This window comes from Kogia breviceps, chromosome 19 (assembly GCF_026419965.1).
Source record: "Kogia breviceps isolate mKogBre1 chromosome 19, mKogBre1 haplotype 1, whole genome shotgun sequence".
NCBI classification, from domain to species: Eukaryota; Metazoa; Chordata; class Mammalia; order Artiodactyla; family Physeteridae; genus Kogia; species Kogia breviceps.
Window position 1 is genome coordinate 51,631,629 of NC_081328.1, and position 15,156 is coordinate 51,646,784.

The 15,156-nt window shown below is 58.3% G+C and overlaps 1 protein-coding gene across 2 annotated transcripts in view; it reads right to left on the bottom strand.

Moving 5' to 3' along the window:
- Positions 1–53: 53 nt before the first annotated feature.
- Positions 54–15,156, bottom strand: part of RAB37 (RAB37, member RAS oncogene family) — a 61,664-nt gene continuing 46,561 nt past the window's right edge. Inside the window, exons 1-9 of one of the 2 annotated variants that reach the window (XM_059048583.2) lie at positions 8,284–8,397; positions 5,452–5,562; positions 4,405–4,446; positions 3,832–3,898; positions 3,679–3,731; positions 2,674–2,739; positions 2,047–2,103; positions 1,889–1,965; positions 54–1,719 (exon numbers count right to left, since the gene is read on the bottom strand). In XM_059048583.2, coding sequence (XP_058904566.1) covers positions 1,614–1,719; positions 1,889–1,965; positions 2,047–2,103; positions 2,674–2,739; positions 3,679–3,731; positions 3,832–3,898; positions 4,405–4,446; positions 5,452–5,562; positions 8,284–8,376 — 672 coding nt within the window. In that variant the 5' untranslated portion in view covers positions 8,377–8,397 and the 3' untranslated portion in view covers positions 54–1,613. Of the gene's footprint in view, positions 1,720–1,888; positions 1,966–2,046; positions 2,104–2,673; positions 2,740–3,678; positions 3,732–3,831; positions 3,899–4,404; positions 4,447–5,451; positions 5,563–8,283; positions 8,398–14,831; positions 14,943–15,156 lie in introns of those variants that run through there. The other variant, XM_059048584.2, reaches the window with a different exon arrangement.

Sequence of the window (15,156 nt, forward strand, 5' to 3'; positions counted from 1 at the left end):
CCCCCCCACGACCCCCGCATCATGTGCACCTCAAAGAAGCAGTGGACAGGGTGTACTTTCCAAAATACTGCCATTTACTTCTGAAAAACACAAATGCTAGAGGCCCAGAGAAGCCCATGTGATTGGATTGCCGGCGACCTGCCTTGGGCCCCAGAAGAACCCGGCAAGGTCAGGCTCCTCCCTGCTCTGCCTGGGAGAGGCCTGGAGAGCTTCCTTATCGGCCTGAGTTGAAGCTGCTGACTCTGCTCTGGGAGCAAGATTTCTGCCTTGAAAGCAAATGAAGCAGCCGCAGAAATGTACACTGCATACCTTTCTCACCCCTCTCCCCACCCCTGGTGAACAGAGCTGGAGTAAAGGTGCCTCTAGGTCATAATCTGCACGTCTTCCCATTGTTGGGGGTCAGGGCTTTGGGAGACATGTGACCTTGGTTGGCCCCGTGTAAGCTCCTCGCAGCGCGTCTCCCCACCCAAGCCTCACCCACACGACCTTGTTTTGCATACAATGCGTTGATTTTCCCAGAAATGGATGACCTCTCACTCCCTAACCTGGCTCAGTACGAAGGGAGATAAAGCAGTTTGGGCCCTAATGTCCATCTGAGAAGAAAAGGATGTGGCTGATCGATTGGGGAGGAGATGGCCTTTGGGTTCAGGGATTACACAATGGGGTGAGGTTTGCTCACTTCTACCTCCCACCTACTCCAGGAGTCAGGGCTTTCTTTTTATCTGGCTCTTTATCCAGTGGAAGCACTACAGCTGCTTGAAGAAGTAGCCTGTGGGCTGCATACCTGCCAAAGGATTGGGACAGAAGAATAACCTTTCCCTATCAGTAACTGTAGGTGTCTGGGGACACAGGCAGAAAGGTAGAAAGATAAGGCCAGGGATTCAGGGAGGAGGGGCTCCCCTGGCATCTGAGGTCCAGTGAATAGGAACCAGATGTTTCCAGGTGTCCTAATGTGCTTGTGGGCTGGGGGAAATGGGGTGCACCTCCCAGAGAGGGGCTAGTAAGGCCAGAGGTAGCCTTACAGAGAGACCTAATCTCTGTTACTCCTCTCCTCCCCTCCCCCCAGGGAGCTGGGTCCCTGCCCAATCTCCACATCTCTTATCTTACGGAGGCTTTGGTCTAGCTCCCGGCACAAGGGCCCTGTTTTATTGGGGAAGATTGTTCTCTGGGGAGCCGGAGGAAATGAAGGCCTGGGTCTGCTCAGCCTCTTGCCAGCTGAAGGGTGGGAATGGGGTCACTCACTACCTGCCTCACACCCCAGAAGTGCATCAGTGCCCCCTGGTGCTGAGCTGGAGCTCATCGTGGTTAGGCGGGAGGCCCAGGCCCCTGAGTCCTAGCACTAGAAGGCAAAAGGGGCACCAGCTCCCTTCCTCCGTTTTCTGGTGCCCTGTTGATTAGCTTATGTATCATTAAAATGAAATAAAAATATTTTACCCTCCTCCGGGGATGCAGGGAAGCTACAGGAGCTAGAATAGGGGCAGGAGTACAGAGGGGCTGTGCACTGGGTCCCCCAACTCTCTCCTCATTGGCTCAGTCGCTTAGAATAAACCGGGTCTGAGGGAGAAGGCCGCATCCTTGTGCGTCTCTGGGGCTTCCTCTCAGCCCCTTGGGATTCACAAGAAAGAGCAGCAGCTGGGCCGCTTCTTCTGGGACTCCACATAGTCTCGGATCTGGAAGCTGGGTTCATTAGCCTGCTGCCCGGCTCTGTACTTCAGCTCCCTTGAAGAGGAAGAAGAAATGGGCTGGGCAGGCAGTGAGGAACCGAGCCTTCTCCCACTCCCATGGCCCGGGGCCAGGGGGCCTCGAATGCAGAATATCGTTGAGCCCTACTGAATTCCCAGATGGTGCCACCCTGCCCTGCACGTTCCCTTCCCGGGTCAGCGCTCACTTGGCAATGGCCAGAAAGGCTAACTCCACGTTCATGCCCGTCTTGGCGCTGGTCTCCATGAAGGGAACTCCATACTCCTGCCAGGGTGAGATTATCCTCAGTGGCCAGTCTCCGGCCGTCCCCCCCAACCCCCGCCCTCCCCACAGGCAGTCACTTACCCTGGCCAGCATCTCGCCATCCTCTGAACGGATCATCCTTTCACCGCTCACATCCGCCTGTCAAGCCCAGGTGGGTCACTCTGGGAAAGGAAGCCTTGACCCCAGATGGCCCCTCTCCTGCCCCGCCGGCCCAGCTTTCTGCCCTGGGAGCAGGCACTGCCCGCCCTCTGCCGGTAGCCTGCGGGACTGCGGGTGGTATGATCCACCCGGGGCCAGGGCTTCTGCCTTCTTCAAGTTCTTACCCAGCTCCCAGCAGGGGGATCTCACCCCAACTCAGGAAGGTGGGTAACTCTGCTTGACAAGGGGGTGGTGACCAGCCTCGAAGGGCTGACAGTATTTGAGGTTAACCCTTTCCACACTTAGCTCTTAATCCGTGTATCTAGTCCCTAGGATCTAACAGGGGCTGAGCAGCTGGTCATCCCTGATCTCTCAGGAAGCAGCTTGACCTTTCCCTGCAGGGGGCCATTTCCAAAGCTTTAAGAGGGCAGATATGATGGGCTGAAGCCTCCAGATAGGTCTGACTCCTGAACTGGAGGCTGTAAAGAGTGCTTTGCTGGAAGGATGCCCAGCTAATACTCTTGTGGCAGTGGGAGAAGGGTGGGCCGACCTTGCCCTGGGGCCGCTCACCTTGTTGCCTAGGAGCATGATCACCACATCCCTTTGGGCGTACTCGTGAATCTCAGTGAGCCAGGCCTGTGGGAGAGGGTGCGCTGAGCCCCAGCCATTCCCCTCCTCCCTCTTGCCTGTCCTTCTTCTGCCCTGTGGCTTATCCTGGACTACTCACTGGCCCCTGAACACCGATCATAATGCCCTGTGCATTCTCTCATCTACATCTTTGTTTGGACCTCTCCAGTCCTGAGTAGCTCTAAACCCCTTGCAGTGTAGCTCTCAGTTCTATGAAAGACAGAGGTGACAGAGGCTTTATCTCATAAATCAGCTGGTGGTCACCAGCAGTCTCCGCGAGTGCCCCGTTGAGGATTCTAAGGCCCCATGAGGGCTCAGTGATCAAAAATACTGTGATTGATTAGTGATGTCTGCCATGAGCATGGGGTTGGAGGTGGCAGTAGGAGTGCCATGGATTCCATCCAGTTTATAAGCAGTTTTATATCTGTATGTCTTGTTCCCCCAGTTTGCTTGTCAACCCCTTGAGGTCAGGCAGCATGTGAAATCTTCACCGTGCTGCGCACAGAGTCAGTGTTTGTATTTGTTGAATTACTGTCTCGACTGTTTAATAGTTTGCTTGTGAGGAGAGAGCCACTCACTTTGTCTGCCTGAGTCACCTTCTTGAAAGTTGGCGTGGATGTATGGGTAGACTTTTCTGCTTGGGCTCTCCCCTTGGTCTCTGTGGGTAATTGTCCAGGGTGGAGCAGGGCACTTTCTGAACATTTTGTCATGAAATGCTCCATGAATCACAGTCAGGGATAAGCAGGTGGCACACAGCCTGCTTGGCCTTTATGCCCACATGCCCATCAACTACCCAGGAGTAGTTTATTACTTCTGAGTCACAGCTCGGGTGTTTTGAACGAGGCAGCAGTATTCCATGCTCCACCCATTCCCACAAAGCAGGAAGCAGCCCTGGCCTGCACAGGCCCTACCCTGCCTGCTTGTGAGTGGTGGGCGGGGATGACCTACCCGGATGTTGTCGAAGGAAGATTTGTTGGTGATGTCATACAGCAGCAGCAAGGCTGGAGGGGGAGAGAGAGGTCACACGGGGAACTTGGGGCAGAAGGGTGGATGTTACAAGTGGGCTGGCGGGGGTGGAGGTGGAGCGCGTGAGGGACCTACCCTGGGCATCTCGGTAATAAGCGTGGGTGACACTGCGGAACCGCTCCTGCCCTGCGGTGTCCCAGATCTAGGAAGCGATGGACAAATGGTCAGAAGGGGGCAGGGACTGTGCCGGGCAGAGGAAAGCCATGTTGTGGTACGAGAGATGGGTGGGGAGGTGAGATGTTTCCTTCTTTAGTTTCTCATGGGCTTGTGAACATCTGATGATGTCCCGGATGGTGGTAGTTAATGAGTTCTCAAGCTCGTTCAGTGCTGTTGCCTCTTGCCCAGCCCAGGGATTAGAGGTGTCCAACTTCCTAGAGCAGATGAGGCCTGGGAAACTGGGGAGGATTTGGAGCGAGCCTAAGCTTGTCTGAAGGCACTTAGAGCTGCTGCCTTTGACAGAAGGGAGGGTGCCTGGGAACGGCTTTTTCTGCAGACATCAAACAAACAAAAGCCGTTTCCTCTCCTGGCCCCCACAAGAAGTTAGCCCAGGCTGAGCGCAGGGCCGCAGGCCTCTTGTGGTTGGCTGCAGAGCTGGGCAGGCTCCCATCCTCTCGCCCACACCCCAGCCCTCGCGGCCGCTGGTCTCACCTGAAGCTTCACCCTCATACCATCCACGGTCACCACCTTGTTCTGAAAGAGAAAAGGGCAGAGAGGGAGAGGTGGGTGTGGAGGGCAGGGAGTCTTGGTTTCTGCCTTCTGCTGAATCCTACAGAGCAGCAAACGTCCTGTCTGGCTGCTCCCCACGGCCACGGGGGGTCCGCTGAGCCCCGGAGACGTCACCAGCCAGATCGCCCCGTCAGGGCAGTGGGGTCTGTCCCCAGGTACCCCTACTTTGGAGTCCTCTCTTCTGGGGACTCTGTCTGCCCTTCTCACAACACGCCAAGGCAGGGAGAGCCTGAGAACCTGCCTGACCGCAGGTTCAGAACCTCCTCTGGCCCCGGCCCTGGGCTCAGCGAGGGGCTCAGACGGAGCCCAGCCTCCAAGCTCTTAGAGATGAGACGCCCACCAGCATCTCGGGGACCACAGAGGCTGGATCTGCAGGGCCGTCTTTCCCCCTGGCGGTCCACTCGTTCTCCTCGGTGAAGCTTCCCCTCGCACTGGGAGGGAGGCACCTGGCCTTTGAGAGCACCCCTGCCAGGGTTTAGACCCTCACCGTCCTGGCCCCTGTGCGTCTGCAGTGCTCAGAGCCGGATGCCGATGTGTAAAGATGGGTTCATCGAGGTGAGAGGGACGGGTGCTGGCAAGCTACTCTCTCCCCACAGGGCCAGCCCAGCTCCTCGACCTAGTGCGGTGCTGTGCTCCCCGGGACTCCAGAAAGACTGGCTGACCTCAGGTCTTGCCAGGGGACCCAGCTAGCACTGTGGGATATGTCTGCCCGGCTGGGGGCAGGATTTTAAGACTCAGTGTCTCATTTCTCATCCTGTAGGGGAGCCAGGAGCCTCCCCAAGCCCAGACTCCTCTAAGCTGGCCACCTCTGGGGTCCCTCGGGCAGCATCCTGTGCCCTAGGGCAAGCCACAGCAGTCCTGAGAAGCCAGCGCAGGTGAGGAGAGGACCGCCCCCCCCCGCCCCCCGCCCCGTGCCTGAGCCATAGCCCCTGGCTCGCTGCTGGGAGGAGGAGCCTGCAGCCACCTCACCCTGAAGTCTATGCCAACAGTGGCTATGAAGGTCCTGGACAGGAAGGCCCCATCTTTGAATTGGATCAGGAAACAGGTTTTGCCGACGCCTGAGTCTCCCAGAAGCATCACCTAGGAGATGGGGGCAGAGGCAGTTAGTGGGGGGCTGGGGCGAGTTTCTGGGCTTCCAGGGAGAGCCAGGGAAGGATGCCGACTGCCCCGAGGGCACCTGCTTCTGGAAAAGCCTGCTGCCGCCTTCACCCTGCCTCTCCTCTCCACACTCCCTGGCTCTGGCTGCCTCTCAGGCTCTCCCCCTGACCCTCCTGTCCTCATCTGGTGTCCTGGAAGCCTGAGCTGCCACCTTAGCACTCACAGGACCCCAGACGTGCTCGGTGGCCCCAGAGAACAGCCACATTTATGTGGTCTTGACTGTGCACCGTGCTAGGATCCCTTCCCTCTCTGTGTGTGTTCCACGCGTGTGTGCACACGTGGGCAGGGCTATGGTGCCAGAAAGAGAAGTGGTAATAACTCGGACAGGGGTTCCCACCCAAGGGAGTATCAGAATCTGATGGTGGCACGGCTCTGTCATTTGCAAAGGCATATTCTAAACTTACTTTCGTTCGGGTGTTTTACTTTGGGTTACATTTATTTGGAAGTTCCTAATGACATTTTATGTTTATAAAAGCGTTGCATGAATTAGGGAAGGTTGAAATTTATACTGAAGCGGAGAGACACTTAAGTCTGAAGTTGTTTCCGCAGAAACCTCCCACGTGGGACAAATGGCTGAAAATTAGCATCCCTGGTCACTGTAGGTGGAGGGGCAGGAGGGAGTGCGGGGGGGGGGGGGGAATGTTTGTCCCTTTCCTGTCTGTCCAGTCTCTGCTCATCTTCTCTGGGGACCATGGGTGGGGGAGGGGACCCCTCTGTCCAGTCACTCCTCAATCTTGGAGAACAGAGGTCTAGACCTAATGCTGGAACTTTCCCAACAGGCCGAGTCGATACTTAATGGGCTGAGCAGGGACTAGGTTAGAGTTATTTTTGAGGCTCTGACCTTGACAATGGAGCCCAAGGGCTTTCCTGCTGTGGGCATGGGGTATGTATTAGCTAACTTTGGTGGGGAGGTGGGGGGCTGAGCCAAAGGTGTATGAAGGCTGGGGTCCTGGCTTGGACGTGGGTTACTGGGGAACTTCGGCAAGATTTCTTAACCCTTCTGTGGCAGTTTCCACGGTGGTCGGAAGGAAAGAGGGATAATTTCTTTGAGGACTTTCTAGACTCCGTTAACGTCTAGGGTCAACAATGTTGGCCTGAACCACATGACTGCAGAAGAGTGGCCCGGGGTGGGTGCTGCCTGCCTGTGGCCCCATCCCCTCTAATCCTCCCCAAGGAGCTCCCACCAGGCTCTTCCCAGACCATCCTGGACTCAGTCTCCTAGGCACGCCTCAGGCACGAAGGCTGGTGGGGGCCAGAGGCCAACTCTCTACAGATGCCGCTTGGCCCAGGGGACAGATGGCAGGCTGGGGGCTAAGGAGCCCTCTGGAGCCTGCGTTGCTCCCTGGCTCCTGGGTCCTAGTACCCGACGGGGAAGGAGGGAGAGAGGGAGGGAGGGCAATCACCTGTGTACTTTACAGATGACAGCTGCCTTGAGCAAATGATGCCACCTACCCAGCCAGGCAAGTCCACCGAACAAACAGCTGCCCAGCCTTGCCATCTTCTACGCAAACACCCAGCTGGCTTGTCAGGCAAGGAGGTCAGGCAGTTCCCAGCGGCCTGGGGCTGGCCCTCAGCAGCTCCCCCTCCCCTGAACACACTGGGGGCTGACTTCCTGCCTGGAGCCCACAGAGGATGCTTATCGCAACGGCTCTGGGTGGGTGACTTGCAGAGTAGCTTCCCCTGAAACAAGGGGGGTTGCAGGAGCAATCCAAGGCACAGAAAGAGGCAGGTCTCCTTCAAGGCCATGTAGCATGAGATGGGCAGCCCCTTCGCTAATCTATCCCCAACCCTACAGAGGAAGAGTGGAGGCCCTGGGCTCTCTCAGCACCTCTTTCAGAGTTCCTGGTGCCTGCCTGCCCCAAGGGCATGGAGGGAGGGCAGACAGACCAGTGTCCGCCACCAGCCCCACCTGCTTCCGTTCAGGGCCACAGGCAGAGGGAACCAGCCCCAGAGAGCTGACTTAAGCTCTCCCAGGTGGGAGACTTGTGCCTAGCGCCCCAGATCTTTCTCAGGTTCGAAAAATTCCCATGTGGGTCTGCATTCTGGCTAGCAACATCCTCCTAGAAGAAGGTGTGAGCAGTGACTGCAGGGGTGGAAGGGGAAGAAGGGGTAGCACCTGGGGGCAGCTGGGGTCCTAAAGATCTTCAGTCCTAAGGCCTGGAAACTGGGAGAAGGGCATTAACTGCAAGTTCCCCTGCCGCCAGGGGGCGTCCTTTCTGAGTCGCCAGGCAGCCCTATTTCCCAGCGCTTCGGGTGCCTGTACCCTGGAGGGTTGTGCGCTCAAACCCTACCTAGAAGCATGGGATTCCTGGGGCTCGTATTGGCCGGAGTGTGGCAGAAGAAAATGGGGCTGGGGTCCTCTGGGTGGGGAGTCCCTCGCTCCTTCCGACCTTCCTCTCCCTTCTCCCACGGAGCCAGCCCAGATCCCTGGAGGCTGGCATGGGTCCAGGGCTCTGTCTCGACCCTCCTTCCTTATTCTGGGAGACCCGGCTGCCTGGGGGGAAGAGATGAGTCTAACGCAGACGCAGCCAGAAGGGGTCTTGGGGCGGGGAGGGCCGGGGTCGCAGGGCGAAGAGCACGGGGAGGGGTGACCCCCCCAGAGCCGGGACCGAGTCCCCAGAGCTGGGTGCAGTGCCCACCCACCTTGCCCGTAAGATCGTAGCTCGGACTGCAGGGTGGGGAGCGCTCGGGGGCCTCGCCGTTCCGGGCGGCAGCGGCTCCAGGCGTGCCCGTCATGTCCCTGGACCCGAGGTGAGCTGGGGCAGGCGGCGGGCGAGGGACGGCGCAGGAACCGCCTCGCCTTAGGCTCCACCCACTCCTTCTCCCCTCCAGCGCCCCGGCCCGGACCCCGACAGGCTCCTCCCTCCGTCCGCCACCTGAAAGACACTGGCGGAGAGCTGGCTGTCCCGCAGGGGCGCGCAGGACCGCAGGCTCAGCTCCCGAGGGGCAGGAGGGCCCCCCTGAGCCACACTGGCCTGAGACCGTGGGCCAAATCCAGCCCGAGGACCGACCTGTCCCCAGGGTTGCCAGCTGCCGGGGTTAGGTTCCCACCGGGAGCTGTCCCTGCAGACCCAGCCTTCAGGGGAAGGTCTGGCCTCGCTGGGACCCGCGGATGCGCGCCCGGGTCGCCACTGCGCAGCGTGGCCGGGAGGCGGCGCCGGGGCTCCATCCAGCTGGCGGGCAACAGGTGGCTCCGGGAGCGGGGGCGGGGGAGGCTGGAGACGCCCCTGCGCAGCGCCGTGCGGGGCTCGCGAGGAGGCGTGCGTTCCGAGCGCAGCTCTCAGGCAGTTTCGCTTTTGCTAAGGCACCCCAGCTCAACATCATCTGAATGTAATTATGTTTACCGACCGATGGATATTCACCTTGCGGCACATTTGCCCTCCGGGGCCCCTGGCCGGTGCTTGGACTTTGACACCTCCCATTTCCGCCTGACCTGTTTGTTGGGCTGCGCCCCGAATGTGCCCACCCCGGAGAGCCTTCCGAGGTGGTCTTCCCCGCACACCTCCCAATCCAGGCGCTCCCAAAGGCAGGGCTGGCCCCTGGCACCGAGTAGGCCTTAAACGTTTGGTATCAAAAGAATTCATGAAGTCCTGAAGCTTTTTTCTTTTTTTTTGGCTCCACTGCGCTGGCACGTGGGATCTTAGTTCCCCCACCGGGGATCAAACTCACGCCCCCAGCAATGGAAGCGCAGAGTCTTAACCACTGGACCGTCAGGGAAGTCCCTGTGGTGAATCATTTTGAGCAGAGTCTCCCGGACATCCAAGGAACCCTTCAGCTCCTGGTGACAGAGGGTGAGAGTATGTCTGGGGTTGTCCATAGCGGAGTTCAGGGGCCCTGGCCTGGGCTAACCAATCAATTACGCTGTCCCAACATCTTATATAAGTGAGATCAGGTTCCCGCGGAACAGGGTGGGTGCATTTCAAAGGAACTGTGTGAAGGGTGTGAGGAGAGGCAGGGGCCCTGCACCTCTTTACCTACATGTTGGGGTGAGGGGCAAGGGGCAGGCATGGCTTATGGGTGACCATAGGCCCCGAGGGGACTGTGTGTACACCCGCCTCCTACCACGTGACTTGGCATCGGCTGGAGCTGTTTGCCAAAGCGGTGTGCCATAACCTCGTCTGCACACAGGGAGGGGCTCAAACGGGAGCCATACCTGGGTGAGGAGCAGCTCTACACAACCCTGCAGGTGTGCGTTCTTGCCTGCTGTTTGGGTGCCAGAGGCTCTGGCTGCCCATAACGCCCCAGTCCCTTCAATGTCCTGGGCTCCGGGCTCCTGAGGGCTCATCCAGGAACCCTGCAGGGGAGAGGGTTTCAGCACAAGTGGGTAATGACCAAGGAGGAAGGAGAGAGGGGACCTGGCCTGGTCCTCCGTGGCCTTCCACCGCCAACCAGGCTGATACGGGCTGCACTCCCCAAAGAGATGCTGAAGTCCTAAACCCCAGTAACTCAGAATGTGACCTTATTTGGAAGTAGGGTCATTGTTGGATGTAATTATTTAAGATGAGGTCATAGAGAGTAGGGTGGGCCCTTGATCCAATAGGACTGGTGCCCTTATAAGAAGAGGACACACAGGGAGAAAATGGCCATGTGGAGACAGAGGCAGTGATGGGAGTGTTGCAGCTACAAGCCAAGGAATGCCAGGCATTTCCGGGAGCCACCAGAAGCTGGAAGAGGCAAGAAGGACCCTCCCTTTGAGCCTTCAGAGGGAGCGTAATAGCCCTGCCGATGCCCTGATTTCTGGCCTCCGGCTGTGGTTTGTGGCGGCTCCACCAAGACCCTCTTTGTCCTGTAGCACACAGGTTTGGGATGGAGACGGTTGCCCATCAGTGTGAATGCTCCAGAAGTAGTGGAGAAATACAAACGCTGTCTTGATGTATGCTGCACCGGAGTCCGAGTGGGCTGGTGGCACTGGGGGAGGCCCGGCTGCCCTCTTCTGGGCCATGCCTGTGTGGCCTGCTGGGTCTGGGGCCTGTGGGCTGTGTTGTATGCAGAGCGTTACACACTGTCCTCTGGGACACTGCAGTGTCAGGCGGGGTGTTCAAGGGCAGTGGCCGGTGAGGCGGAAGCGAGAGGGGGTCAGGCGTGTTCAGAATTGGGGGCGCAGGAGAGGCAGGTTTTGCCCCAAAGGGAGGGAGCACGACCCACTCAGGGATGGGGGCTCTTTAGACGGGTGTCCTGGAGAGCACAGCCTCTGCGAGGTCCAGGCCTCCCGACAGCCTCTTCAGTGCTGTGTACACGCTGGGGCAGCCTGCATCTCCCCAAGTACTCACAGCAGGCACACGTCACCCCGCCCACACCTCACGCCCCACACAGACACACACAGCTCACACCACACACCTCAAATCGCACATATACCCAACATCACAGAAACACATGCCCCTCACACCACGCACACCTCAAATCATGCCACATGCACCGTCTTGTATCAGCTACAATCACACACACACGCCTCATGACACACCACAACCACACGTACCCTACATCATCCCACAAACACACATGTCACATCATGAACCCAGGCACGCCTCATATCATACCATAAACACACAATGCCTTACACGGCCCCCCCAAAACACGCATCTCAAATGACCACCCCTCCCAAAACACACACCTCACGTCCCCCTAAACACCTCTCACCACATCACAGTTACAGACACAGCTCATCCCACACCGCCAACACACACCCCTAACTGGCCCCCATGCCTCACGCCGTCCCCAGATGTACAAATCACCCTCCAAATAAAGCCTCTCTTTTTTTTTTCCTGGCCGTGCCATGGGGCTTGCAGGATCTTAGTTCCCCTACCAGGGCTCGAACCCGCGCCCTCGGCAGTGAAAGCGAGGAGTCCTAACCACTGGACCGCCAAGGAATTCCTGGAAAGTGCCTCTTAAATGACCTCAGCCCCTCTCAACACCTCCAAATCCAGAAGGCACATACACCCCACATTACCCCTAACAGATCTCCCTGCCCTCCTGTGCACAAGTCACCCCCCACCCCCACACCCCTTCCTGATACAGGAGGTGATGATGCCTCGTGAAACCTCACGGTTGTTCAGAGGAGGGCCTTTGGGTGCAGCCGAGGAGATCGGGGAGTGAGCAGAGGGGGGGGCTGGAAGAAAGCCCCAGAGCTGGGGGGAAAGGTGCACAGCCCTGTGAGTGCAGGGTCAGGATGTGGAGGGGAGACCAAGACAGAGGGCTGGGGGGCCGAGGCGCGTGGAGCATCTGCGTGAGAGTCCGTGGTGGCTGACAGCAGGCAAATCCTGGTCCCCACGTGTGCGTGTGGGCGAGCTTGGGATCCGCACTGCAGACAAAATGGAGGTTTTTATGTGCATTACGTGAGTGTTTGAAAAACCACTAGGCTAAATTGTGCGAGACTTCAGCTGGCAGGTGATGGGTTTTGACTTCATTGGAAGGCGGTAGTGAGACTGATGGTGCTTGGTGGTGGGGAGCAGAGGCGAGGCTTTTGGAAGATGAACTTTGCAGCAGTGTTCAGGCAAGACTGGAGAGTCTGGGGCACACCGAGGCAAGAGCTAGCCAGGGGGACCTGAACCGACATGGGGCAGGGGCCAGCTGGAGCAAATACTGCGTGAGCCCGGCCGGTGTCAGCACCCCAGTAAACCCACGTGCAGGACTCAGCAGCCAGTTTGATGGAGGTGATGATGGAGTAGTTGGGGAGGATATTGGTTTGAGAGGCATCTACCCAGGACCTGGGCCAGTCCCACTTCCAGAAGCAAGGGGCTCCAGAGGCTCTGAGAAGTGGTCTGAGGGCAGACCCCAGGTGGTCCCCCCCACTTACCTCTGTCGCCTTTATTTTTCAGTATTATTATTATTATTTTTGGCCGCATGGCATGCGGGATCTTAGTTCCCCAACCAGGGATCGAACCCGTGACCCCAGCTGTCCTGCAGTGGAAGTGCAGAGTCCTAACCCCTGGACCACCAGGGAATTCCCCACCTCTGTCTCCTTTCAAGTGAAGACCAAGGACTCCTCCCCTCTCCTGCTGCCCAGGCTGCACTCAGCCCTATGAGCTAGGCCAGCAGGACCTCAGTTACCAGGAATTCAGCCACAACCGGGGCTGGCCACAGGGCACTTGCACATGGCCAGCTGTCGGCAGTGTTTCAAACCTCTGTGCAAATGACAGACAGACAAATGAGTGTCCTGCAGCCCAGCTCTCTGGGGCTCCCCAGACCACTGATATTGGAAGGAGACCCCAGTGCCCTCCAGCCCCTTTGTCAGACAACACGGGAGACTTCAGTTGCTCCACAAAGATCGAGCTGCTCTGAGCAGAGGGTTGGAAAGAGACCTGTCTCTGGAAAGGAAAGGAATTGAGGGTCCGTAGTGCTAGATGAGGGGTGGGAAGGGGGCTTGCGGAGGAGACAGACATCTTCTCAGTGAGAGCTGCAGACCTCTTTGTATATAACTGGGCAGTGTGTCTAGGCCCAGGGTCAGTCACTTGTCCTTGGTGTGGTTCCTATCATGGGCTGTTGTTCCTGCCCTCTACCACCAGTATGGGGGTTCTCCTAGGTTTGTGTCCCAGCTGAGGGGTAGACTATATACCCTTTTTGCTCCCAGGTCATGTACTTGACCCAGGAGACCCCAGGTTCAGGCCTGATTTGGGCCCTTGGGCCCTCACTCAGCATGAGCTGCCCACGGGTTTGTCCCGAGGTGCTGACCGGTGCCAGGCGAGCAGCCGAGGCTCTGGAAGGCCCTGGCCCAGGAGAGCGGAAGAGCCCGGCCTGCCCTGTTGACCACACACTTTCTTCCTTCTCACGGGCGAGTTGCCTCACTTTTCTTACCAGGCTGGTGGCAGCATTTGGAGGCCCCACCCCTGTACCGCTGTGGAGTGTGAATCAGAGTCCCCGGCCCTCTCTGCCTCTGTCCTCTGACAGGCGGAAGGACGGGGGTGGAGTGAGTGAGGCGTGTGACTGTGGGGACACCGTGTGCCCTGAGTGCTGAGGGGCAGGTGACGTGGGCCCGCAGTGGAGGACGCCTGACACCGCCATCCTGGTTTGTTTCATGGCAGCCTGGTCCAAGGCTTGGGGGTTGCCAGAATGGCCACACTCTTCTGGAACTCGGCCCCGCCCCCCTGGGACTCGGCCCCGCCCCCTGGAACTCGGCCCCGCCCCTGGGGCTCGGCCCCGCCCCTCACTCCAGGCCCTGGCGCACACCCTGGCCAGCCTCTCATTTCTGCTCCGTGGTGGGCCCTTGCCTTTTGCACTGTGACCCAGTGGGCAGGCCCAGATTCTGGGGGGTCCCCTCTCTCTTCGCGGCAGCGTGCCTCTGCTGTGTCCCAGCACCTCGCAGGCCTGGTGCTCTGTTTGATCCCGGAGGCTGGCCTTTCAAATACCCATGCTGCCCAAGAAATGACATGTGCTCTTCTGCATCTCTGGAGACTAGGATTCTGGAGACCCCAAAGGAGGGCCCTGCTGCTCCTGCCACTGTCCAAGAGAGGGCCGAGACCCTTCCAAAGGCCTCCCCAGGGTTCAAGGTCTTCTGACAGCAGCCGGCAGCCATGGTGAAAGTGGAGAGAAATGGGGATGTGAGCTAAAGCAAGGGCTTCGTGGCCCACAGAAGGGCTGGGGATAGAGGAGACTTGAGGACGCTTCCTTAATTTGAGCTGCTCCTCTGTCTGTGTCCAGGGAGAGACAGAATGCTAAAACCTGAACTTTAACCCTTGACCTGCCAGCGCCCTAGGACCCACATGACAATGCCAAGTTTGGATGGTGCTTAAACTTTTAAGCCATGCCTTTGCCTCTGCAGGCTCTTCTTGCCCTGTGTCTGTATCAAGATATCCCCTTGCTTCCTAGTTGTCCTCAGCCATGAGGAGCCCAAGAAGAAGATGGAGGGGGAACAGGAGGAGAGCATCATGGGAGGCGGACCAATTTATTGCACTGGTTGCTACGTTCCGCCCCCGAGGGCGACAGCTCCTCCCAGCCCTCTCCACACAGCCCTCTTTGTCCCTGGTTCTGGTGACGGTGCCCTCCTCACTTTTTTTCAGGCTCGGGGTGGGATGGACGCCTTGAAACTGCCCGAGGGCCCTGGGCCATCCGTCCTGGTTTCCCCAGCCATATCCTGCATCTCGGTAAATAGCCTTTTTCTATGACACCTCCTGAATGATCCAACGTGAGCACCCACCGGTTTCCTGCCGGGACCCTGTCAGAGGCCCAGCAGGGCCCCCGAGCGCAGAGGTACTTACTGTGAATCCGATGCCCAAGGTGGCTGAGAAGGACCCGGGGATGAACTTGCCCTGGTCGAACTGAACGAGCAGAGAGGTCTTCCCCACGCCGCTGTCACCCACCATGATGATCTGAAAGGGGCAGCAGAGGGGTTTGAGGGCCTGCCGTGTAGATTAGGCTGCTGAGAGGTCCCGGTGGCTGCGGGAGTGGGTTCTCTAAATACACATGTACGTGTGTGCGCACACATTCACCCCCGCACCCACACACATACACAGACACAGGCCAAACTCTGGATTTCCTATTGAAACCACTGAAGACAGCCTGAAAGCACAGAGGAAATCTCGT